This window comes from Podarcis gaigeae, assembly GCF_964106915.1.
Source record: "Podarcis gaigeae genome assembly, chromosome: 14".
Classification (NCBI taxonomy): domain Eukaryota; kingdom Metazoa; phylum Chordata; class Lepidosauria; order Squamata; family Lacertidae; genus Podarcis; species Podarcis gaigeae.
In genome coordinates this window covers 36,990,009-37,016,686 of record NC_139690.1, presented here as the reverse complement: position 1 = coordinate 37,016,686, position 26,678 = coordinate 36,990,009, and the positions used below count along the sequence as shown (strand labels likewise).

Genomic DNA, 26,678 nt, shown 5'->3' with positions numbered 1-26,678 from the left:
AATTAAATTTACATACATTTATATATTACAACACTTTGGCAAAGCTGTTTTTAGTGAATCTGAATGAACACAATGTTTTTTACTCATTATGAAGAGTGACTAAGATGGCCATTGGCTTCTTGAAATCTTTACTTTCTGCTGTCTGTCAATGCAAATATTCATCGTACATAGTTAAAAACTTGCTTGCGGAAAAGCTTAACCACATATGGAACTGGCTATACATGATAGCCAACAAGGACGCAGGTGGCGCTGTGGGTTAAAGCCTCAGCGCCTAGGACTTGCCGATCGAAAGGTCGGCGGTTCGAATCCCTGCGGCGGGGTGCGCTCCCGCTGCTCGGTCCCAGCGCCTGCCAACCTAGCAGTTCGAAAGCACCTCCGGGTGCAAGTAGATAAATAGGGACCGCTTACCAGCGGGAAGGTAAACGGCGTTTCCGTGTGCGGCTCTGGCTCGCCAGAGCAGCAATGTCACGCTGGCCACGTGACCCGGAAGTGTCTCCGGACAGCGCTGGCCCCTGGCCTCTTAAGTGAGATGGGCGCACAACCCCAGAATCTGTCAAGACTGGCCCGTACGGGCAGGGGTACCTTTACCTTTACCTTTACAGCCATTCAATATGTCACTATCATTTATAATACCACCAGGCTGAATAACCTTTCATCGAGAAACTGGTAGGGAGTACATAGTCTGCACCAGTGCCTTCCCAATCTTCAGTCACCCCCTATTTTCAAAATTGTTACATATTTATTTCTGCTTATTCTCCACCACCTTTGAGGTCTGTTGTCAGGCAGAAAGGAAGAATAGGTTAATATTTTCTGCAATCTATATCACTTTTCTCAATAATTACTTTACTGGCATTGAAGGAATCTGTTTTGGAGGACTACTTCCAAGTACTTGATGTGCATTATATATTTGCAACTAAACTTTTAACTAATGAATTGCACTAGTTAATCAATTAAAGCTTGATCTATTAAGATACTTGTTAAAACATGCAAAATATAGCATAAAAATAGAAATGTCTGTTTTGCTCCCAATAATGTAGCACAGAGACGACATAATGGCTTCACAATGTGCATGTTGGGTATGAAACAAATGTTTGAACAGCTAACCATTTAATATTAGGATTTCCCCCAAGAGGTGAGTTTATGTTGGAAAGGAACCCAGAAATTGACCCCTGGCCAGAAACACTCCCAAGAAACTCTGTATCTTATCAATTGCTTCTGCCTCAAACTCAAATGCCTTCTTAGTGATGGATATATCTCCTTGACTTTTCAATCCTACCCACCTGCCTGAGTTGCTTAGTACAGTGGTGCCTCGGGTTAAGTACTTAATTTGTTCTGGAGGTCTGTTCTTAATCTGAAACTGTTTTTAACCTAAAGCACCACTTTAGCTAATGGGGCCTCCTGCTGCCGCTGCATGATTTCTGTTCTCATCCTGAAGCAAAGTTCTTAACCCGAGGTACTATTTCTGGATTAGCGGAGTCTGTAACCTGAAGCGTATGTAACCCAAGGTACTACTGTATATGAAGGGCATTAGATCTATCTAGCTGAAGTTCAGATCTAATGATTTTGACCTAAATATCCATGGATTGAGCATCAGATGTATGAGTGATATGTGCCTAGCTGGCAAAATACCCATCTTTGGCACTCCTGTGCCTTGAAGAGGCCTCTTTTCTTACCTGCATCTGTGAGATGGCCAGAAGCATCTTGAGACGTGTTTGCAGAATGCAGGAACACGATGATTGGGAGACAGTGACACACTGACGCAGCCACAGGATTTCATCCCACATGCACGATACCTACATCAAGTATAGCAACAGGTCATTTTAGGATTCTCATGTCTGCCCAGTTCTCCATACCTGCCCATACGCAGGTATGGTGTTCCCCAAGTTCAGCATTTGTTTTTTTAAATGAATAGAGGAAACATGTTTGTATCCTAACTAGAGTCTCTCTCTTGCTGCAACTGTGCACCTTTTCATATTGTCCTATGCTAGGTTCCCTCTCCTTATATTTAAATTTGTCTTAAGTAAAGTAACAATATTGTTTTTTACTTACTAGAAATAGGATGTCAAAGGTAAATGTTTCAATGGACTACAAAATATGTATTTAGATGTAAATTTATAATGTTCTTTTAAACATATTTATTTAACCTAAAATGACACACATTCAAAAGTCACCCTACTAAGCGGTCACCTTAGTGAACCAGAGAAAGTCCTGCATGAGCAGGCAAGAATAGGTGTCATCTATCTCGACCACAGGGATCTGATCCTCATGCGTGACCAATATGTTGTCATCCTTGTAGAATAATGATGCCAGATACAGGCCCCTGGGAAAATAGAAAAGAGTTATCTTGGGAGGGATTCATCATCATCATTGTTTTTACTGGGAAGTATTCTTTCCACCATGGTGAGGAGTGAGGAATGGAAGAAAGATACAGCAGCTTCCCTCCCTATTTCCCTTGTTCCCCTGAAGTGCCTGGGAAACAGTGAAGTGACCCACACACCCGGTTTCTGGGAAACTCAACAAATATAGCAAGGGGATGCATAGGTGGACGGATGACATATTCTCCCCCCACCTTACCTTTTCAGTGTTTTTAAGAATTTGCTGCCAGGGTGGAAGAGATACTTCAGACTCTTGGAGACAGAATGTTTTCTGCTCTGTGGCTGATTCTTACAGGGTTCTGAGGAGCAAAGCACATGCAGAAGGCATTACACAAACCATTATTTATACTACTGTCAACTCATCCTTTTTCTTATTACCTAGCCTTGTGTATATATCTACTAAAGATTCAAGATAAAAGACTAGGCTGATTAGGTAAAACCAAGAAGATATGACATTCATTCCCCATTTCCCCCTTGGTGCAAACTATTACTCTGCCAAATTCACATAGCTCTTCCTCCCCCTAGCTTTTGTGTGAGGGTTTCCCAGCACCTTTTCCCCTTGACCTCTCTTTTCTTCAGCTTTCTATGTTCCAGTCCCTCTTTTCTCTCAACACTTTACTATCACCCACATTCATTCTACAGGAACCTGCTGATTTTGTAGCATGCTGGCTATTTTGTTCTATTTTTCAGCCATGCTACCAACTGGATCCCTGCTTTCTTTCCACTGTTCCTTCTGTAACTAAGCCTTGCTCCTCAAAGGTTGTGAACATTCCATCTCTAAGGAGGGCTAGCAGACAAGCGGCAACCAGTTTTTAACCTATTAAATATGTACAGATGATAAGGACTGTAAAGCACAATTAAAGTTCCATATATTATTTTAATTGTGCTTTATAATTCTTGTTTCACTCATCTTAATAACCCTGTGAGGGATGTCCTAAGTATTTTAATTTAAAAAGCAGAAGATAATCAAAAGATCCAGCAATCTATGTTTGTTTGAGATTCAAAGAGAAGTAAAAAGTCGTAGTTGGATTTGTACCCTTAGATCACATAGATTGTCCCTATAGCAGTTGCCTGTAGAATTTGAACTCAGTTCCCAAACACCACTAACAGACCACACTAGCATACAAAAATCAGATAACCCCAGTGCTCAAATTGCAAGGGAGCTAGAGGAGTCCCAGTCTCCTTTACCTTTTGTAATGGTACCAATTAGTTATTGTTTCTAGAAGGGTATGAAGTATAACTTAGCTAAAATTTGGGGGAGTCAGACAGCAGAAGATTTCATTAAGATGCTTCATAATATTTCATCCATAATTAAGGGCTGGTTTCCGCAGTTCAGTATTATGGCTCTGGTCGAGATTTGTTTATTGCATACCACAGTTATATTAGTCAGCAGATCCAGGTAGGAACAACAAGGAGGATGCAAGAGAAAGACCTTGTCATCTGCTGTGAAAGCAGAGCTTCGGCCAAGCTGGAGATTCTCATATAATTTACAAACTCATTTTTGAAAACAAGAATATACTGGGACATCAGCTGTTAGCCTCACTCGACCCTGTGGTTACTTATATACACTCTCTTCTTGGTGCATAGGAAGTTGGCTTGATTATTTTTTTTTCTGAGGGTTTCAGTAGCTTATTTCCTTCATGAACTTTTCCATAGATCATGCATAGTTCTTCAAAATACAGCATCTGATTACTGCAAAGATTTCAATGATTCTCTTAAAACCACTGGGAGCCTGATACAAGTACAGTAGCACCTCGGCTTACGTAACCCTCTTTACGTAAACTTCACATTACGAAAGCATCAAACCCGGAAGTATCGGGCCAGGTTTTGCCGCATGCACAGAAGAGGTCTCCCGCCCCTATGTGCATGTGCAGAAGCGGTCTACTGCCACCCGCATGCGCAGAACAGTGATCCTCGGGTTGCGGAAACCTTGGGATCTGGCTGGACCTCCAGGACAGAACCCGTTCAAAACCGGAGGTATCACTGTATATTTAATAGTCTTTTACCACTTAGTTGGGGGAATGGTACTGGTCAGTCAAGACTATAATGTGCAGAGGAATTTCCACAGGTTTCAACAGGAGATTTCATTTAATATGCTAGCAGTGGCCTTATCTATTCACCATTTCTCCTTCCCATCAATTCCAATTCCTTAGCAAACCATGAATGTGGGATGTAATCCACTGAGAGCAGTCAAATACAACATTCCTTCTTTTGCTAGAGTGGACATGCAAGGAAATGTTTGGTCCAGCCAGTCGAAACTTCCTGTTCCTCCTGGCCTGGAGCATCCTTCCTTGCATGTGACTAGTTGGTAGGCGTGACCTGGTAAAAGGCCAAGGCAGGTTCAAATCCCTGCTATGGGGTGAGCTCCCGTTGCTTGGGCCCTGCTCCTGCCAACCTAGCAGTTTGAAAGCATGAAGTGCAAGTAGATAAATAGGTACTGCTCCGGCGGGAAGGTAAACGGTGTTTCCGTGTGCTGCTCTGGTTCGCCAGAAGCCGCTTAGTCATGCTGGCCACATGACCCGGAAGTGGCTTAGTCATGCTGGCACATGACCCGGAAGCTGTACGGCGGCTCCCTCGGCCAGTAAAGCGAGATGAGTGCTGCAACCCCAAAGTCGTCCGTGACTAGACACAACGGTCAGGGGTCCCTTTACCTAACTTTAAGCCTAAAGCCTGCCTTCAGGGATCACACTGTGCTCTGCCCAATCGTGAGTAAACTTACTTTTTGTTATTTATGAATAAGACTGTGGTGTCTTTATTCGTTTAGAAGGGATTCAAGGGGTCTTACCAGGAAAATATTAGAACACATTTCAATCTGGACAAGCCAGATTGAATTGTGTATTGTCTTAAGAAACTCAAATGATTTTGCAACTAGTTTTCTGTTGTGTAAAGGGGAAATGCACTCTGCTAAGTAAAGGAACTTGCTAGCGCAAGTTAGGAAGGATATTAATAAACAACATATCCTTTCCTGTCACTCTAAACATTCCCACAATGAATAGGCTCTTCAAGAGAATTGGTATCTAAACTGCCTATGGACACAAAAGTGGGACTCACCATGACACACACATTGTTGGTGCACCATCTTCACCTGGCTTAGAAGATGGTCCAAAGCTTCAGCTTGACCTCTTCGCCTTGGTGCCCGCCCATCATATTCTCTCCAGTCTGAAGTGGGAAGCAAATAAAATACATAGAGATATAGCAGCACAAGCTGTTAGCAGTTCCAGTCCATTACAATATTTCCCCCTCACAGTTGTTTCATACCCATAGTACACTACTGAACAGCTTTCTGGATAAAACATTGCTCAAAACACAATTGATCTATTGACACTAAAAGCTAGACTTGATGAATGGATGAAGATCATCACCATTTGAAAGCCTTAGTCTTATATAGTGGTTTTCAATTTACAGGTCAGACCCACAACTGGGTCTAATCCTTACCTAAATGAATAAAACCAGCAATAGCACCACTACCAACTTTTGTATGATCATTTTCAATCTTTAGATCTGGTTTGCACATAACACCAAATCACGAATGAGCAAGCATGAGGGTTCCTGACACAAAGAGTGTGGCTGCATCCCTCTGTCATGCAACTGCCATGCTATCTGGGGCTAAGCCATGTCATTATGTCTGAACCTGGGCTCATGGTTTGTCTCTGCCAGACAGATCATGAGTGGTAAACCAAGAACAAACCTTGGTTACAGCTTGTAGTTTGTCTGGAGTGAGACACCTTAAGCCTCAGTTTAGACATATTAAGCCACACCATGGTTTAGCTCTGGGTAGCACAACAAGGAAAGGACTGGGGAAGGAGTAAAAACATCACTGGAAACCCACATGCTTGCTTGTTCATGCTAAGATATGGTTTGGCTTAGTGTTACAGGCTAAGTCGGTCTTAATTGGTTTAAGACTGAAAAAGAGAAAGAGGTGACAGTAGGAGAAGGGGGGAAGGGAAAGAACACAGAGGAAAAATATGGGTATGTACAGTAGAACATTTACAGCCAGTTTCATACTGTAGGTTGATGTTTAAAAAGTCCTGACTTTGCAAAGATGGAAGATAACGATTTAAGACTATATCTGCAGTATGACTAAGGTTACATATAGTCCTTGTTTTAGAAATCACAATTCTGCACTGTGGTACTCCAAGTTCTGGAGGCAGGAAAATCATATTATGTATCTTGAATAAATTACACTAATTAAAGAAAAATCAGTATATTTATTTATGTTCTATTAATCATCATGCTGCTAGGCATGGAGCTATGAAAAGCATTGCAGCCCCGTCTCCTGATAACTGGAAATTGTATTCAGCTTCTGGGATTTTACCAAGCCAACATGTTTTAAAGTATATCACTGAAATCCAAAGTATAGTAACTGTATTTCTTGTTTTAATGACTGCTGAGATTTTTTTAAAGATGCCTATTCTTTCACTTGATAACAATTTCTCTTATTTAGCACAGAAATGCAGGTAGTTCTGCCTAGGATTCCTCCTAGCTTTACATGAGAGTTCAGTCTTAAGAGGTGCAAATTATGTTAGGCAATACAGAAGCAATAACCCAAAAGCAGTAACCACTGGTGGGAACTGCTCATAAGGGTGACGGAATTTAACAGCTGCCGCCAGTAGGAGGAGACGACAAATTATAGTAACAAACAAGGTTGGGTCTGTTGTAGCTCTTTTCAGTATTTCCGCAGCCTCATGTCGGCTGCTGGCCTTCAGCTGAGCAGAGGTTTCTTCATACTAATGGTGAGAGTTAAACTCACCTAGACAAATAAATAAATAGAACCTCTTCCTTGTCCTTCTTAGTTATGAGGTGGCAGAGCTACTGAGCAGCACAGGCTAGTGTGGGGGAAGCAGCCCTTTTACATTAACTTTACATTAATTGGTTTATACACTCCCCTGTGCTGCTGTTTTCCATGGAAAGATCAGCTCTGTTAACTTTGGCTGGGACCTGGTGCTATTTTTAGGTGCTTTAAAAACACCCAGGGAGGTGCTGCACACTTTTACGTGACAAAAGTTGGTTATTTTTATTTAGGGGAGAAATATTTTCTTTAAAATTTGAAAGCAAGGAATAAATTACTTTATAACTCAGGTTGGAATGTTATAGTTACATGCTATATTATACAACCCAAAGCTAAAGGGCCTAATCCATCGATCTGAGCTCCATTAACTTCCAATTTGGTCATGATGGATTTGCATCCCTGGACCACATGGACTGTCCTTAAAGGTATTGCCTTTGTGGTTGATGGAGCAAGATGTGTAATTAGCAGAGGAGAGAATGACATACAGTTGTTTAACTATGAATGTCTCATCGTGTTAGAGAATGATTGACCATGAAAGACACAATTTACATCTCTTAAGTTATACACAACAGCAGCATTATTTACAGAAACCTTGTCTTGTCTTGGCTGTTGTTAAAGGGATGGAAATCCTTCTTGGCCTCAGTGACAGGAATTCTATGATCTAACTGCATTGTAAACAGGGGAAAATATAACTATTAAGTTTGGAATTTTTCTTTTACTTGAATTCGGCTTTGCTTTATTATGTGCATTTCATGTAATACACTGGGATGAAAATCATACATCACCTTCATTGAGCCCATGAATGGGGGCATTTTGTGCCACTTTCTCAGGAGAGAAGGAAAACTGATACATGTTAGGGGACACAGGCGTATGTATACCTATGCAAGATGAGATGGCAGAAGGCTTCCTCAAGTATTCTTTTATTTAAAACAAAATAAAGCAAAAAGACTTTCCACCATTCAGAGTGGCAGAGGAGCTCCAATCAGCTGCCTATTCTGCAGTAAGGGCAGCTGTCTTTCCTTTTAACCAACAATGCTCCTGGGAATGAAGCTATGTCATGACATAGCATTGTTCCCATTTAGGCATCTTATACGACCAAAGTGGTTGCTGGGCCAAATCCCTAGTCCAAATCCCTGCAATGCTGGAATGCTGTCCACAGAAGTCCCTGGGTGGGCTCAAACCACCAACCTTTTAGTTAATAGCCAGACATACTGATCCACTGCACTACTGAGACCTGTATTAGAATTAGAACTCTGATGCTGCTTCAGGGGCAGCAAACCTCTCTTATCTAAAAGGAAGAAAAACTTAAGGAAACTGCTCCCTCAGCCCACCAGAATGTTTCAAAGCTTCCACCCTTTAAAAACCCAAGTTACAGGTGAAGTATTAGCTTCTCACTCCCCATAAATAAACCACTGAACCCTTCAGGTTAGCTGTACATAGGGATTCTGGTCCCTTCACGACTCACCAAAGCCCAAGCTTATATGGTGTAAAATTTATTTCAGTTGGCTTCTAGTGATAGGTTATATTAAGTATCATACTGTTATAGAGCTTGAGCTCTTCGGATGGGAAAAGCAAAAAAATCTAATAACCTAAACAAAATAAATATATAAGAGAGTAGAAAGGAGATTAAGGATACCAAAATAATATTTTAAATATATGGGCCTTTTTTGTTTAAGAAAGAAGGATAGAGAACCATTTAATAATTAGAAGTTTAGATAAAAAGAAGCATTGCTATTGCAAATTATGCTGCCATGGGAATCCCCGAAGGGCATCTTAATTTGTAGGACTTTGGTGTTTCAGATAACCAGAATTTGGAGACACAATGTTCTGGTGTTTGTGTGCTGTGTGCCTTACAGTATATCCAGGGTATACCTTCTCTTCCATGACCACTGTTGTTACTACTAGACCTATCTGTCCTTGCACATTTTGAATGGGGACAGCATGTTTGTAAGTCAATCCCTGCTTTTTCTTTAAAAAAATTGCAATTCTCATAAAATTATCTTTGAATAGCCCATGAAAGTTGGTTCCATAATCATTATTTTAGTCTTCAGAATGCCACAGTACCCTTTGTTCTATACCATTGAGTGCTCACTAAGCTCTAAAACATGAGCAAGACCAGTAAACTAGCCTTACGGTATGAACGATAAGGTGTATGTTTGATGCTCCCTGATGTTTCTACTTACTTGATGGAATAGCAAAGGGTGGTATTGAACTTTGCGGAGGTCCCCATCCCTTCATGTTGTAGGCAGATACTTGGACGTAGTAAGCTGTACCCTGTAGGGAAAGGAATAAGGAGTCACATGGACTAGAGAAAACCTTGTTGCTCAGAAGGGTGAGGGGTGGTTTCAGTTTCCCTTCCAGTAATATAGTCACCAGGTGTTCTCCATAATATGTCATTATTGAAAGAGAGGGAGGATGTGGAGCAATACTTCCTATGGCCTATGAACTTGCAGAAGCAGTGCAGGTCATTACCATCTTGCACAGTCTTTCTGTCTTCTCCTGTGTCATGGGTTTAGACTAAAGTTGCTGATAAACTCCAGAATAACTCAGATGGTCTGACAGATTTTGCAGATTTAATTTCTGATTGAATTCAGACAAGCTGTAGTCTGTATCATATCTGATTAAAAATAAAATCAATTAGGGCTTCAGGGTAGCACTGCAGCTCCACAGAAGTCTCTAAACCCTGCCGTGATATTTGTGCTGTGTGCCAGGCCAAGGACTCAGCATATTCCACATCCTTCCTACCACAAATGGAAACCCTACTAACCCTCCTATTTCACGTTACAGATAGGTAGCCGTGTTGGTCTGCCATAGTCAAAACAAAAAAATTCCTTCCAGTAGCACCTTAAAGACCAACTAAGTCAGTTCTTGGTATGAGCTTTCGTGTGCATGCACACTTCTTCAGATCCTCCTATTTCACATTACTTAAGTGGGAATCATTTGTGATGTGAAGATAGAAGCAGAGTTTAATGAAGTTGTCTTGCATTAAAAGTACCCAAAGATCATATGCAGATCTAATCCAAGTCCACATACATTTTCTGGATGTCCAGCGCAGATACCCAGGAAATAAATCTGAATTCCCCTCTGCATCCAGTGTTGCCCCATAACCTTGCCAAAGAATATTTGTTATGTATTCACTTCCTGGGTGCATAATATTGCCCTAAAGTAGGAATGACTGCTGGTTGCGCCCAGTAAAGCAGTGTACAGTGGTACCTCAGGTTACATACGCTTCAGGTTACAGACTCTGCTAACCCAGAAATAGTACCTCGGGTTAAGAATTTTGCTTTAGGATGAGAACAGAAATCGTGCTCCAGCGGCGCAGCAGCAGCAGGAGGCCCCATTAGCTAAAGTGGTGCTTCAGGTTAAGAACAGTTTCAGGTTAAGAACGGACGTCCAGAACGAATTAAGTACTTAACCCAAGGTACCACTGTAGACAGCCTTCAGTCTGTACCAAATTATCTTGAGTCCCAACCCCCAACTTGATTGTTCCTATCAGTTCAGTTTCACATGTGGAGTATGTCTTTCCTATTAAATGTATGATCAAAATCAATCCAAATTCTTTTTTGGGCCACAGCCAATTGAACCATGTCAGCTGATTGTCAGCCTAGCGGTATCACATAACTAGCTTCACAAGCAAACATTTCCATTGGGTATATTGTGTGTAATGTAAGTTTTCTTAGGAGGTTAAGGGGAGCAGAGCAAGCCTACAGGCCATTTGTTGCAAAATCATATCCCTTTGCAGCTCCCAGTCTCGTCTCCCCCATAACTTGCTGTTTGTTCAGAAGTCTGGCTCCTGTTTGAGCTCTTGGAAACTGTCCACCACACAATGGGGAGCGGACAGCTGACAGGCAGTGTGGGTCCTGCAGTTCCCAGAGAGATAAAACTGCAGGGGTGGGGGGCAGGTCCCAGCCAACCCATGACCTCCATACACTTGAGGGTTGGAGTGGAGTCACTGATTCTCATCTCCAATTAGCCATGGAGCTGGTGGAGAGTTTGATCTTTGCAGGTGGTGGGGGTATAAGATTTATTGGCTTGGAGTGGGGGGGGGGTGAGAAGGAGTGCTATTGGGTGGAAATCACAGAAAAAACTATGGATCACACGGTTTAGTGACTAAAGCTCAACTGCAAGACCTTGAGACTTCAGCCTGGGGATAGCTGCTCCTTCCCATGCAATGCATACACTGAAAGCTATGAACTGCTCCTGGCATTTAGCATGTTGCATTTCATGGGGAAATGGTAACTGTAAACAAATCATTATTATTTTCTAAAGATACTGTTTTTATTATGTCTGCATTAAATGTTTCTTAATTGTTTGACAGCCTTATCACGTCATTGCAAAATCATATGGATAGCCAGTGTGGGGAAATGAGAGGGGAAGCAGGAAGAAGGGAAGAAAGTGGTACCAAAAGAACAGCCCTGAAATTACAAATGTGTTCACAACAACAGGCAAATATAGTTGCACAAGAGGCGTGTCTCAAAACTCATGAAAAGGAACAAAAATTAGTTTCATATCTTGCTAAATTATTGAGACTGCTTGAATTCTTCTTTATGCTCAGGGGCAACCTCAGACATTTTGGTTTCTGAAATATAAGTAAAATATTCACCACAAGCCTTTGTACTGGACTATTTGGCCCAGAAGCCTCATGACCAGGCATGGAAATATGCACTCATTTGTGGCAAGAAAAAGCCATGTCCTGATAAAGAGAAACCTAAGTTAGACCCCTTCTGCTTCATATATTATTGTTGTATGTGCAGCTTGATTTTCATTAGAAGAGAACATACAAATATTTGGTCTTTCCTCTGCAGTCTCAGTTGGTACAGCCTAGTAATAAATTTATGACATGCGTCTGCATATCATGTGCCTCATTTCAGACACCTACTTTCTCACACTACAGAAACAAGAAGCCTGTTGCTGGAGCTCTTACCTCAGTTATCTCCCCCACTCCAAAAAACCATATTCAGTTTTATGCCACACCTCTATTACTACTACCAGATTTGCGAGTAAACTCTATTTAGACCATAGTTATCTCAATCAGGAAGCATGACAAAATCCACTTAACCAAGTTTCAGAGGAAAAGAATTTAGGGCTCCTTATCCCCTGCTTGCAGCAGCCAAATGCTGCATCTTGCTGCCTTGTAATGTAATGATTGGGTCCTAAATAGGCCATACACATTTCAGGGAACTTAAAATGGCTACCTGCATGCAGTTAACTTAATAAGTTCAGTGTTGTGTGAAGAAGTACCAATCCCTGAAATGGGCATCCTCATATTCTGGCTGTCTGGTGGGCAGAGGTTCACTGCAGTTAGCTTACACTTTGGTGAATTAGAACAAGAAGTATGGGGTGAAGGGATCAATTGGGGTCATTCCCTGAAGTACCCTTGTGGCTCAGCACACAGCACAGTAACTTACTCACCGAGAGGAGGCCATGGATGGTGATATGTAGGTTTTTCAGCTTGTTGATCACCACTTCACCCAGCGGTGGGGAGAAGGTGGGGGAGCAGCTCCATTCGACTGCAAACAAAGGAAAAGCACAGCCACTCCGTCAGTAATTGGGAGTCTTTCATCAGTAAGGCAAAGGATGTAGTGCTTGGCAGTCAGTCAGGGCTAGATTAGAAAGCTAGGCTGCCAGGGATGGTACAGCTGCTGTAAGGGGATTGACTGTGAAACTGAAGAACCAGCTACAGCGGGACCAGCTGTGCATACTGGAAAAATGTATTGAGAAAAAAGGCATGGAAGAGCTGGGGGGGGGGGCGGGGAGGAAAGGTGTCAATTGAGAGAGAGAGAGAGAGAGAGAGAGAGAGAGAGCGCGCGCAACAACAGGGCACACCTTTTTCATATTCAAAGGACTTAACTCCCTGCCAAATGTGCAATGCAGGAGCTGCACATAGCGCAGCAGAGACGTCTCTATAGCTAGGGTTACTTCAACTCTTTATCTCAGCACAGGAGACGTAACAGAAAGAGTTAAAGGCAAAAAAGGCAGGCCAAAAGATGAACAGTCAAGCTGATGAACCCAGAGATAAAAGAGAGAGCACAACAGATGGACCAAACAAAGGCAACAGAGAGAGGGTGGGAAATAGACAAAGTAGATTAAGTGGCAGGATTTGGTGGAGACTGGTAAAGGAAAATTCTTCTGAAAGCCAAAGTTATGATGACAGGACACAAAGGATTTAAACTGCTGGGAATTCTATGTTGAGGGAGCAGGTGTTGAAGCCAAAAAGGGACATGCTTTTATGGGATCCAAATAGCCTGAAGATGGGACAGAGTTATGGCATTCAACTTGAGTGAGCACTTGGGAAGACATTTCTAAAACTGTTAGCAAAAAGCAACTTGCCTATTGTAGAACCAGCACCATTTAGACACTAGCATAAATCAGCCATATACCGTATTTTTTGCACCGTAACACTCACTTTTTTCCTCCTAGAAAGTAAGGGGAAATGTCTGTGCGTGTTATGGAGCGAATGCCTATGGATGGCGGGGGGATCTGCTGCAGTCGTGAGCAGAGGATCCATGGTTCCCCTTCCTTCCCTCCTCCGTGGCTCGCTTTGAAACAGCAAAGCGGGAGAAGAGCTGCTGAGTGGGGAGGAGAGAGGGACAGAGAGCCTGCTGCTTTAAAGGAGCAAAGCGGGAGAGGAGAGGAGCCTCTTACACGAGTGTAAGCGGCTCCTGTCCGGTTGGCTCCTTTAAAGCAAGCAGGCTCTCTGTCCCTCTCTCCTCCCCACTCAGCTCGCTAAATAGCATTATTAGCAGCATCCTTCTCCACACACCCCACGCATGCTCCTTGTCCCTTGAGTGCTTTTCCTTCCCTCCCCACTTAAAACGTGGTTACAAAGCACGGATCCACATGGATCCTCAGGATTTTTGCACCGGGTCACCCCAAATTCACCATCAGATCACATAACATGTCCATGGCTACATCTTGCACCAAAAAAATCACGCACCCACTGTTGCCTGGAGTCGCAGTGGTGCAAAAACGTGGTTACAAAGCATGGATCCACATGGATCCACAGGATTTTTGCATTGGGCTACTCCAAACTCACTGTCAAATCACATGTCTGTGGCCACTGCATGAACCACAAAAATCATACATCCACTGTTTTGTTTAGAATATTTTTTTTTCTTGTTTTCCTCCTCTAAAAACTACATGTGTTATGGTCTGGTGTGTGTTATAGAGCGAAAAATACGGTATTTCCTTCTCACATTACAGAAGAAGTATAAGGCACTTTCTACCAAATTTTCAGAATAGCAGATTCTGGAGAAGTGGTGAGATGGATTCATGTCACAAGTGGCCACCAACCAAGATGGACTAGAAGAAAGGCACGAAAATATTTCAAATTCAACAACTAGAAAACTTAAGCTCAGTAATCTCCATGAATTATGCAAATTTGGTGGATGCATAATGTCTAAATATTTCAAATGCAAAATCAGTTTGCAAAATTACGAAGAGCTTGGCAGTAACTGAGATGAAACTGCACACAGGAACTGCCACATGAAGCCCTGGACTATTTATTTATTTAAGTAATCTCTTTGCCTTTCTTTAGCCAGAAGTCCTAAAGTAGGTAACATAAAATAATTTTTAAACAAATACAATAAACCAAAGAAAACAAACAGTAAGCATATCTTTAAGAATTCAGATTAATCTCTTGTGCGCCTGTGCAAATAAAATAGATAAAAACAGAGGGAAGGGAATTCCAGAGGTGGTGCTTATAACTGAGGCCTTATCTCTTATCACCACTCATCTTCTGATCCTAGACAGCAGCTCAGCACTTCCACAGCTTCCCCTGAGGTGACTGAACAGGATAAACAGCTGGGTATAATCTGCATTCTGATGACATCAAATCTCAGATCCTGGAATGAACTCAGTGGTTTCATGTATACGTTAAAACAGCACAGGGGATAAAGAAGAGTCCCACAATGCAATGGATCAGATTAATCAAAATGCCATCCAGACTGGAACAGAAGCACGGTGCCCTTCATTCCCATACTGGATAGTTAATCCAGAAAGATGTTTAAAGGTACTGAACACCACTGAAAGGTCCAGGAGAATCTACAAGGTCATACTTTCCTGATTTATCTCCTGGGATATCATCCTTCAGGATGACCAAAGGTGTTTCCATATTAGACGTTAAATTGAAATCCATTTAGATACTTGGTCTCATTCAAGAGTGACTCAAGTTGCCTATCCAACTCATCTGAGCATTTTGCCCCAAAGGGTCTATGAACAACTAGCTGTTATTTCCTGGGTTCAGTGAAGGTTTTTTTCCCCCAGGAGCCACTACACAACTGCCTACTTCAAGGTGACTGAGAACAGCCACTTTTGCAAGCTGGCCTTTATAACATCCAGGAACAAACCTGTCAACCCTCTGCACAAAGCAAACTATAAAGCAAACTAGGCAAGTTATAGTAGATGATACTCTTCCAAGCTGGTCCCATCACCTCCTGGCAAATAGAAGGGGAAGAAATGGAGGCAGTGAGAGATTTTACTTTCTTGGGCTCCATGATCGCTGCAGATGGTGACAGCAGCCACGAAATTAAAAGACGCCTGCTTCTTGGGAGAAGGGCAATGACAGGCCTAGACAGCACCTGGACAGCATCTTGAGAAGTAGAGACATCACCCTGCCAACAAAGGTTCGTATAGTTAAAGCTATGGTTTTCCCAGTAGTGATGTATGGAAGTGAGAGCTGGACCATAAAGAAGGCTGATCGCCGAAGAATTGATGCTTTTGAATTATGGTCTTGAGAGTCCCATGGACTGCAAGAAGATCAAACACATCCATTCTGAAGGAAATTAGCCCTGAGTGCTCACTGGAAGGACAGATCGTGAAGCTGAGGCTCCAGTACTTTGGCCACCTCATGAGAAGAGAAGACTCCCTGGAAAAGACCCTGATGTTGGGAAAGATGGAGGGCACAAGGAGAAGGGGGTGACAGAGGATGAGATGGTTGGATAGTGTTTTCGAGGTTACCAGCATGAGTTTGACCAAACTGCGGGAGGCAGTGGAGGACAGAGGTACCTGGCGTTCTCTGGTCCATGGGGTCACGAAGAGTCGGACACGACTAAACAACAACTCTTCCAAGCACCTATCAGTGTCATTGGACCTCAATAATCATAACTCATCCAACAGTATTTAACTAGATGGTGCTCTGGAATTATGAACAGACTGTATTTCAAGAACTGCGGTATCCAAATTACTGTAGATGTAAGCAATTTTATCCTCAAAGAGGCTCCTACTCTTAGCAGGCATCTATGTGTTCCTGAACATGGGACAGGTCTTGGGCTATATTGGGCAGCAAGTTGAGGATGCAATGGGGAAGCAGAAATATTGCTTCATTGCAAACACCACTACAAAGTAGGCTTGAAAGCTGGTCCCCCAAGCCATCTGAAATGGCCCATACATGCCAGGCCAGCACTTCCCCCCAGAAATATGAATCATTTATTTTTATTATGGCTCATCTGGCATTCAGCAGCAGCACCATCAGGCCTGATGTGTTGATAGCAAGGTCATGTATTTCACAAAGCCTGGAGGAAGGACTGCAGTGGGAGACGGTCACTTCATTCCTGACCTTCCTTAATTATTTGAAAGCATTTTTACCCTGTTCCTTAGCCAAACAGACTCAGACAGCAGTCTACAAAGATTAGTAGTAAGGCAGTCTCTGCCCTCAGGTTCATACTCTATACATCTAAGTGGCCTTTCTACCCCACCCCATCTTTGCTACAACCTGTTCATAAAGATTTGCACAGGGACATCCCTCACTTTGTTAACATCACTGCAAAGGAACATCATAAAACCAACCAATCAAGGGCACCAAAGCAGCCTTCCTTGAGCTCTATGAAATAATGTGCCTGGTGTAAAGTCTAAATATATAGCAGATTCCTATGTTCCAGGGAGATGGGTAGGGAGGCCACTGTGAGCCCCATACAGGTTATGGTGCCTGGGCCTTTAAAACAGATTGGTTTGACAAATCTTCAGACTCTCCCAACAGGCTAGGACAGTGTAACTTTTGAAACTAGTCCTGAGATTATGTAATCCATCAGATTGGTCTATTATAATCATAATTCATATAGCACCCAAAGTATTCTAGGAACTGTAAAAAGATTTATGACTGGACAGTCCCTGCCTGCAGACCTTCAAATTTTAAAAGACATAAAACAAAAAGAAAAAAAGATAACTTACCATATCTTAATAAGTTACAATTGCATTGCAAAATATTTATTATATGTTATGCAAGCTCTTCATAAAATTAATATATAATTTTTAAAGGCAATGGTAACTGATTAAGGCTTGGAGGATGCACAGATGGATCAGTATTTGATGTCCATCTCCCAGTCATTATGGCAGTTGTACTATATATGTTGTGTGATATAATTGTATGTAAGCAGATTTTAGACCCTGTAAACTACAGTTCAGTACCACTGAACTATGCTGATGCATTCCTTTTTTCTCTTTGGACCTTCACATCTTCAATGTATATCCATAAATTATTCACCTCAAAATGACAGGAAACAAATAATTCAAAAAAGGTGAATTTTGGAACTGAATCAGTGGGCCCTTAGGAATTTACTTGGATCAGATTCCCGGTCAAGAAGGATTGTTCCAAAAGAGAAAAAAAAAAATCAATTCACAGGTCCATGTAAGTTTAATTCTTGGGTAATATGGTTCTGAGCATCCTTTGGATTTACCTTTATATTTGGTGACAATGGCTGAATTGACACTTAGGGGCTCCTGGAAGGAAACATCCACAGAAGTGCTGCTGGCCACTGAAAGGTGAACATTCATGGGTGGATCTGGAACCCCTGAGAACAGATAGCACAGGTATAAGGAGGGACATATCCTGGTGTATCAAGGCCTCTGTGGAAGGAATAAATCTTCAATATAAGCCTAATTTACAACTTAAATGCCAGCCAGAATGATCACAATAACAGAGACTCTGTTATGAGGCGAGATAGGAAGGTATGTTTCCTTTGCAAAATAAAATAAAATAAATTCTGAGAAGAGATATGGTGGCAATTTGCATGCATTGAGATGGGTTCAATCAGCAGAAGATGCAAGACCACAGAATCCCCCCTTTGGTTCAGTAGTCAGATTATGTGGGATAGGTAGGGAACCCTTCATGAAATCCACCAGCTGTACCCCACCTCCCACATTTTTAGCCGAGTCATACTCCTCCAAGTTTGCCTTCTAATGATAGTAGCTAAAAGAGCCATTACAAAACAAAGCCACTTCCAGCTTAAGGAGGTGGTGGGGTTGCGGACTTCACGGCCCATCCACGTATGCGGCGGGTGGAGGCCAGCCCAGCGCGATTGGGGAGATTCCCAGCCGCATCACCCCCTAGCCATCCAATTGGCTGGTTTGGGGGTGTGGCCTGCCCTATAAAGTCAGGACACGGCCGGGGGTCTCCCTCTTTGCCACCCACCAGCTGTCCCTGTTTTTCCCACCCTATAAGGTTTTCGTTCTTTGACCTTGCTATGGACCTTGGTTGGTCGCCGTTGAGGGGCCTGGTAGGAATTTTTCCACTTGGCAAATTGGCACCAGCCACTTGGTTTTCGCCTACCTTGTAGCAAATCGTCACAACTTTCTGGGTATTGGTGGTTAGGCATTGGTATAGTTCTGTAGATGGAAGAGGGGAGGTAGGGCCACCACCTGCCCCGCATATTGAAGGGTGGTCCGTTAAAGGATTTGGGGGGGGCGTGGCCCTGTCCAAAGCCTAGGGAAGTTAGGGCCTAAGGCACGCCCCCTATTGGTGACCCCGGGGGAGTTCCTAGTTGATGTGCATCAGCAGGACTCCCCCTACTGGTGGGTAACCCTTCCCGGACTTCAAGCAGACAGGCTGGAGTCGGATATAGCCAGTTAGGACCAGTGCCTAAGCAAATACTGCTCTTCACATGTAACCAATAAAGTTGTGACCTTTTTTAGCCCATTAACCTTAATAATTGTGTCATGTCTCATTATTTCCACCGGGGGAGGGGGGGTCGGGAACTCGCCATGCAAGAGACAGACCTCCCTCTGGAAGTCAAGACATTGTAGAGTTTTATCTCCCCCACCCTGAAGAATCAGCCATTGCTACAAGTGAGAACATGACACCAAAAATAGTCAACTTGTCATACAGAAAAGTGAGGGAAACGTTTTCTTTTGTGAAGCTTAGCACCCTGGATTGGCATTCATAGTCTAGGGGTCACTATGATAATTATATCTGAGCTAGGAAATGAATGCTTCCGAAAATATCAAATGGGTTAGAAAGGTGGCAAAAGGTACAGGATACCTTCATTTATTATATCAACCAGAAAGATCTAGAATATTGGTTTTGGGTGAGAGAAGCAGTTTCAAATCTGCTCAATGAAGGTTGACTAGAACAGCACGGGGAAAGCCAAATTCATCCAGCATGGACCTACCGATTTCATTAACTAGTGACTTGCTTCAAGATTCTGTGAATCACTAAATTAAGAACTTTACCATGTGCTGCAAACAACATGGGGTTTATTAAGGCAGGTCCTAAGGCCACTTCTTCATTTCTGTTCTGGACTAATTACATATTGTAGGACCCAATTTCCTATCTCTAAAACCCTGCAGTGACATGCCCATTGTTCCCATCCCTGATTTACTTAGGGGTCAATGCATGCTGCTATTTCAGACACTTACTAGCATGCTCAAATCCAGCATTCATGCGCTTGTATAGCCGATAACGCCATTCCCATGCTTTTAACTGTTTCTCTTTTTCTGAGCCATCTGCACTGGGTAGCTCATTCACCACCTGCGCAGTAAGGTCATTGACACGCTGCTCTGCCTCCTGGACCAGTGTTGACAAGTGCAAAGACCGACTCTCTAGACTCACAACTTTGGAAACGGAATAGAGGGAAAAGGAAACATTTAATACATTGCACAAGAAGAGGAAAAATACGTGACCAGGCATAAACCTGCCTGAAAATTTCTGAAGTGATTCTCTTTGCCTCTACCCTCAGAAAACCTCCCATGCTAAGCAATCCCTCAAGCCGAAGAAGCACAGCTTGATCCTCATTTCCCAAACAGCATGGGATAAATGGTTGGTGCAGCTGGAGTTTGAGCTATTAGATAAAACCACAAAGTTGCTTCTTCACAACTGCTTCTGCAAATTTGTGATTCTGGATCCTCTTAAATGCAGATTTAAAGGCCAAGCTCAAAGGAATCCCAGCCCTCCCTCCCCCCAGAATCTGCTGCTTATCAGGGAGCAGAAATCCTGTCTTGTTACACAGCAGGATGCACCCACCAGCTCAAAGCAAGTCTTCCGATAGCAAGCTAGAACTGAATTCTGAAATTTTGCTTCTAGTACAGTGGTACCTCGGGTTACATACGCTTCAGGTTACAGACTCCGCTAACCCAGAAATAGTACCTCGGGTTAAGAACTTTGCTTCAGGATGAGAACAGAAATCATGCAGTGGCGGCGTAACAGCAACAGGAGGCCCCATTAGCTAAAGTGGTGCTTCAGGTTAAGAACGGACCTCCAGAACGAATTAAGTACGTAACCCGAGGTACCATTGTATTTATTTATTTATTCAAGGTATTTTTATTTAGTAGGAGCTAACATACCCTGGAAGACCCCAGAAACCTGTTGGAAAATGGCAACTATGATCCTCTTTCCATTTCCAATACTTAGAGGAAAAGGTAATTAAAGGATGAGCATTCTGCCCTTCACTACCAGAATGAGCCTTAAGCATTACCAAAACAAAACCTACACTGACTAAAACATACTGTATTTAAAAATGGGTTTTCTGCTTTTAAACCTGGATTAACAGCATTCACATTTAAATATCTATTCATATTAGTTATCATGATGACCTCATGACTAAAATATGAAAATATCCTCATTCTGTCAGAATATTGGAATGGGTCTGACTTTGTTTCCCACAAGCACAGGGTTCCGAATCTGCTTGCACCCACATCTCTACCAGCACCCAACATACCAGTGTGTGTGTGTGCATGCCCCCCCCCCTTACCTGCCCCACTGGTGGTGCCTTCAGTAGACAGCAGTGTACCAGAGTGGCAGAAGTGGCAAGGGACCCCAGCAAACTATTGCTGGATATCACTGCTCACCACTTGTATTAGGGACAATTTCCATTAAATAGGATGGCCAGGTCTCTTACTTCATCCAGCTTTTGTCATTACTGTTTGAGAAGTAACATATGTACAAACCCACAGCTGGAGCACAATCTGTGTGAGGTATTTCCCTTTCCTCAGTCTAGATATGTTAAGAACAAGAGGAGAAGACCCCCATTGAGGATCAGAGTGCAGATACTTTATTCACAGGAATCTCTTGGTTTGCCTGACTCCTATGGCTAGGCAGCAAAGAAATACACACCTCTTTTCTATCTCCTTTCACTGAACTCCATTATTACACACAGTGCCAGCTAGGCCTGTGGCTACTCTCTGTGTCGGCCACCCAGCAAGCAGAGACCCCAGTGGCTGCATCTAGCGCAACCTATTTTTGTGTGTGTATGTGTGAGAGAGACACAGACAGAGAGAACACAAACTTGTGAGAGAATACCCACCCACCCCCCAATCTCCAGGGGAAAAGTACTAATAAACACTTATTCAAAGTCACTCCCCTTCTGCTCTCCATTCACAGAAATCCCTTCATTTGAAGAAAGGGCAATCTGTTCCTGACCCTAATACCAGAACTGTCAGCTTATTCATGAGGCAGACTACCTGCAAATAACTAGCAGATGAAGATTTTCCTGTTGCTCTTAGCTAGTCATCTGAAATGAGGTGAATTCCTTTCTCATCATTCTATTCACTTCACCTGATCAGGCATCATTAATGCTTCTTGCAGCAAAGCTGTTCTCTTCCAAGGCAAGACTCTGGAGAGTAAATTTTGGCATCCCTCGGGTGAGGATTCAAACAGTACAAACGGCTCAGCTTGAATCTATCCTGCAACCCCACTTCTCTTAGGAACATGCCACAAGGATGATGTGACTCTTTATGGTTGTGGCAGTGCCAACCTCCTTTGGTATTCACTCTTGGCATCATTCCTAACACCAAGTCAGATTGATAACTACAGCTTCTAGGATGATATGCTGCTCTGGAACCTTTTAGCTATAGCTTTCATTTGCACCATCATGTTTCAAGAAAGCGCTACTGTACTTTAGGCACGACACAAAAAAATCTAGCAATGTGATTTTTCCTGTACTGAGGGAACATATAATCCAGCTATGAAAGACACAGGAGCACGCTAGGCATCAGAAACCCTAGTTTCAAGGTCTTATATGTTCTCTTTTTTACAGCTAACTCCTTTCAGATGCTTTTCATTTTCCACATTTCACCAAAAGAGAGTAGAATTCCCATTGCTCATGATATCAAGAAACCTAAGTGGCCAGAGTTCCTTAAGCATCCACGGGAAAGGACAAATTGGGTCACAGGATTGGGCCATTGACTGGTTACTTACAGTGAGGGCTTTCTTTGGCTCCAGCCAGCAACAGAGTCTTGGCAATAGGTGCATTGTTGGTCATGATGGCAATATCCAGTGGCAGAAGACCCTCACTGTTTGGGGTGTTAAGATCCAGCTCCTCTAGGCTAAACTGCTTGAGCAGCTCCTGCACCTTATCAAGGTCCTGCAGCTCAACAGCCTCAAATAGCGCAGCATTGCCTTGAAACTGCAGAGAGGAACAGAGTCACACAAATGTAAGTATGCCACTCATTTCACAGTCTTCTCTAAAATTGAAATGAGGGGGGGGGGGTAGATCAGTGCAGAGGCCAAGAGAAGAAGACAACACTTTGCTTTCCCACTGCAGCTCAAGCCAAATTTACCATATCCATAACACCTCTAATGAGACAGGGTAAATGTGGGTTGCAAGAGCTCAGAGTCAGGAAGATATTTGACACCTCTAAAGTTCCTATCAAAGTCCAGCAGTCCGCTTGCCTCCTTTTCTTTACACCAGCCGCACTATGCATTCAGAGTTCATGACACAACAGTGGGTAGGTAGGCAGCCAAAATCCAAAGTTATTGCCACACTGTGGCAAGGAACAGCCATGTAGTCTTTCAGCAACTATGGTATGGATGGAGCAGAAGTTGTTCTTCTAACAGGAAATAAAAATTCTAAAAACCCTCAGAGCTCTTCAGTTGTTAGAGCAATGTACTCACGGGATAGGATTTGCGGAGCTTATCCTTTTCACTCCTCCCTGCTATGCTCCCTTCATCAAATGACATGTAGTTAACTCTGAATTTCCCAGAAAGGTTCCGGTAGAGCCTCTTAGCAGCATTTGGAGATGAGGGTCCTGGTTGCTTCCTAGACTGGGCTAGCTGCGGGTCTCTCATTTGCTGTGTCATTTTAGGTGAGGAAGACCTGATGAACAAAAAGAAAAAGACAGATGAATGTTAAATGTCTAGAAATACAAGGAGAGGGTGGCCAATCCAGAGCCATGCACAATGGTCTGATTTGCACATAATGCTAAGCCAAGCTAAGGTTTGGTATGAACAAGCAAGTATGCAGGAGCACAGAGCGAAAATTGTGGTCATTTCATTCCTTTCCTGGCCCTGCTGCTGCCACACTAACAGCAGCTAAGCCGTGTGTGTGCAAATGTGTGAACCTGGGCTTGTAACCTTTATTTTGCTCCAAACAAACCACAAGCTCTAGGTAACAAACCATGACTCTGGATTCACATGTAACATTAAGCCAAAGAATGGTTTAGCTCCTGGAATCATAGCAGCAGCAGGTCCAGGGAAGGAGTGAAGTGGCTGTGATTTTCACTGTGTTTGCTCAATTATGCTTAGCCATGGTTCAAATGAGGCTGCTATAACAAGCTGACTAAAAAAAGGGAAACATTTAAACTCCAATAAATCTAAGCTGTGAACAATTACTTTTTTGTCTTAATTAGATTTGTTTAAAATTGTAACATGGAAGAATTGTGTAAAGACACAAGTCTAGGCTTCAAGCTGACATAATTCACATAACAGAAAAAAACCTCTGAATGGAAAATTTGGCACATGCAGAGAAAAGTGATCTTTATTGATTCAACTCTAGTTTTAAAACCACAAATATCTAAACCATGCATATATTATGCTTAGGTCTATCCCTTACCCTCCAAACTATGAATATTTCCTCCTCACAAATCAAAACACTGACTAAAATAGCTGTCAGTGCTGGCCGCCTCAAGGTAGGCAAAACAGTAGTAGTTCGGTAGAGACTTAGGCAGGGATTCAACCAGTCTAGGGACACGCTGTGGTCTAAATCACTGAGCCTCTTGGGCTTGCTGATTGGAAGGTTGGCGCTTTGAATCCGTGCAACTAGGTGAGCTCCCGTTGCTCCGTTCCACCTCCTGTCAACCTAGCAGTTCGAAAGCACACTAGTGCAAATAGATAAATAGGTATCACTGCGGCAGGAAAGTAAATAGCATTTCCGTACACTCTGGCTTCCATCACAGTGTTCTCTTGTGCCAGAAGCAGTTTAGTCATGCTGATCATACGACCCAGAAAGCTGTCTGTGGACAAACGCCGGCTCCCTTGGCCTGAAGCGAGATGAGCACCGCATCCCATATACACCTTTGACTGGTGCTTTACCTTTACTTTTTTTCAACCAGTCTGTGAGCAGCTTGGCCTACACAAGTTGCCCAAACCTAGGAATCAGATGAATTATATAGGGCTAGCTAAGACTCTGCTGGTTACTCAGGTCACCTGATCCTGCTGGGCTGACAGCTGCAGTATCTTCTCCAGCCATCTGCAATGCAGTATAGTTCAGACCCACAGTAACATTTACTTGAAAACTACCCCATTGGCACAGGGAGAAAGGAGCCTGTACCCTGCTGCTTGAGTCACCCAATCAAGACCCTAAAATAGTGTTGCTTTGACAGATGTGTACAGTTCTTGCTTATGAAACCACAGGTCAGAATAATAAACTGGTATGTCTCTGTGGTACTACAGCATCTTTTGCCTTCCTGAATTAATGTGAATTAACATATGATCCATCATGAATGAGGACTGATCTGTAATACAGCCATTCTGAGGTGGTGAAATATAAGCTGAATGGATGCAGTTTGATTTGTACTTCCTTTGGGCTGATTGTCTTACATGAATTCAGACTCAATTTATAAAGCTCCAGACAGATTTGTATCGCCCAACCATCTGTTGAGCTGGCTGGAATGAACTAAGAAATGTAGGTGCTGAATTTGTTTTTGGGGATGTCCAGTGCATCAATAAATTACGGTTAACATGAAACAACCTTGATTCAGCACAATGCTGATGAAGCACATGCTGAACAAGAGCCAACTCTGGCAATTAATATTTACAAAGACAGCCCCACAGAGGGTGTTAATAGCACCCTTACTGACTCACCCAGTCACTTTGATTTTATCTGAGACATTGTGGGCAGCAGAATTATATCAACTATTTTACCTTTTATTATGTTGCTTTCTTAAGAGCTCAGAAACTAAGGGAGATTGGCTCCTGCCAGGCATTCTCATGGGATAGGCTGTGAAGATTAGCATGTCTCTCTACAAATGTAGGTGAGCCTGTGCTGTAAGAAAAGCAGTAATTCTTTTGCACCTAGGTTGAAAGGAGTGGAAATTTGTGAGGGAACTTAGGTTTCAGCAGTTTCTTGCCTAAAATAGGATAGCTCAGTAACTAGAGGTCAGGTCCAAGTGATTTGACAGCACCAAGCATATTTCTGTATGTTTAATCAGGGTAGTAGTGTATCTGAGTTCATCACTGTCTGGTATTGTTATTGATGTGATCATATGCAAATGGGGCAAGTTTGGACATGTGAAACATTTGTTCCATTGTTAAATAAAGGGTTGACATACATCTATATCACACAGAAGTTCTGGAGGGCTCATTTCTAATAGCACGCCATCAAAAAGTATGCCATGTGTGCCTTTCAGTTGTGTGATTTTCTGTAAGCACAACAGAAAATGGCCAGAAATTAGCCCTTCAGAATATGCCTAATAGAAGCATGGTAGAGAATGTTCTAACTCCATGAACTATCCTAAAACAAAAAAAGAAGCTTAGGAGTGATATATAGCATCTAATATTCAAATCTTAACATTTGATCTGATACATACAGTATGTAGCTGGCCTTATACCAGGTCAGAATAATAGTCCATCAAGCCCAATATTGTTCTGCATTAGTGATCTTCCACATCACCTTCTATCTGCTGCTTTAACTGGAGAGGCAATAAATTGAACCTGAGATCTTCTGAATTCTGCCACCTGTTCTAGAGTGGGGAAACACTTGGTGGTTCTCTAACAACATGGCTGGGACACAACAGCATGTGCACAGTGATCCCCCAAGTTTGAAAGCATACCAGTGCAAGTAGATAAATAGGTACCGTTGTGGTGGGAAGGTAAACAGCATTTCAGTGTGGCCTGGCTTCCTTTGTGCACCAGTAGCGGTTTAGTCATGCTGGTCACATGACCCAGAAAGCTGTCTGTGGACAAATGCCATCCCCCTCGGCCGGAAAAGCAAATGCGCACAACACCTCATAGTCACCTTTGACTGGACTTAACCATCCAGGGGTCCTTTACCTTTACCTTACTAGCTAAGAGTCCTTATTGATGCCTA

At 42.8% G+C, this 26,678-nt stretch overlaps 1 protein-coding gene across 14 annotated transcripts in view; it reads right to left on the bottom strand.

The window, feature by feature from the left end:
• Positions 1-26,678, bottom strand: part of LOC310831043 (ankyrin repeat and fibronectin type-III domain-containing protein 1-like) — a 350,791-nt gene that overhangs the window by 22,046 nt on the left and 302,067 nt on the right. For all 14 annotated transcript variants that reach the window (XM_083711065.1, XM_083711073.1, XM_083711075.1 and 11 more), the window contains 10 exons: positions 23,267-23,468; positions 22,571-22,778; positions 19,795-19,989; positions 17,838-17,951; positions 12,577-12,674; positions 9,348-9,438; positions 5,427-5,534; positions 2,575-2,674; positions 2,188-2,320; positions 1,674-1,793 (listed from right to left, as the gene is read on the bottom strand). In XM_083711065.1, coding sequence (XP_083567191.1) covers positions 1,674-1,793; positions 2,188-2,320; positions 2,575-2,674; positions 5,427-5,534; positions 9,348-9,438; positions 12,577-12,674; positions 17,838-17,951; positions 19,795-19,989; positions 22,571-22,778; positions 23,267-23,468 — 1,369 coding nt within the window. The remainder of the gene's footprint in view (positions 1-1,673; positions 1,794-2,187; positions 2,321-2,574; positions 2,675-5,426; positions 5,535-9,347; positions 9,439-12,576; positions 12,675-17,837; positions 17,952-19,794; positions 19,990-22,570; positions 22,779-23,266; positions 23,469-26,678) is intronic.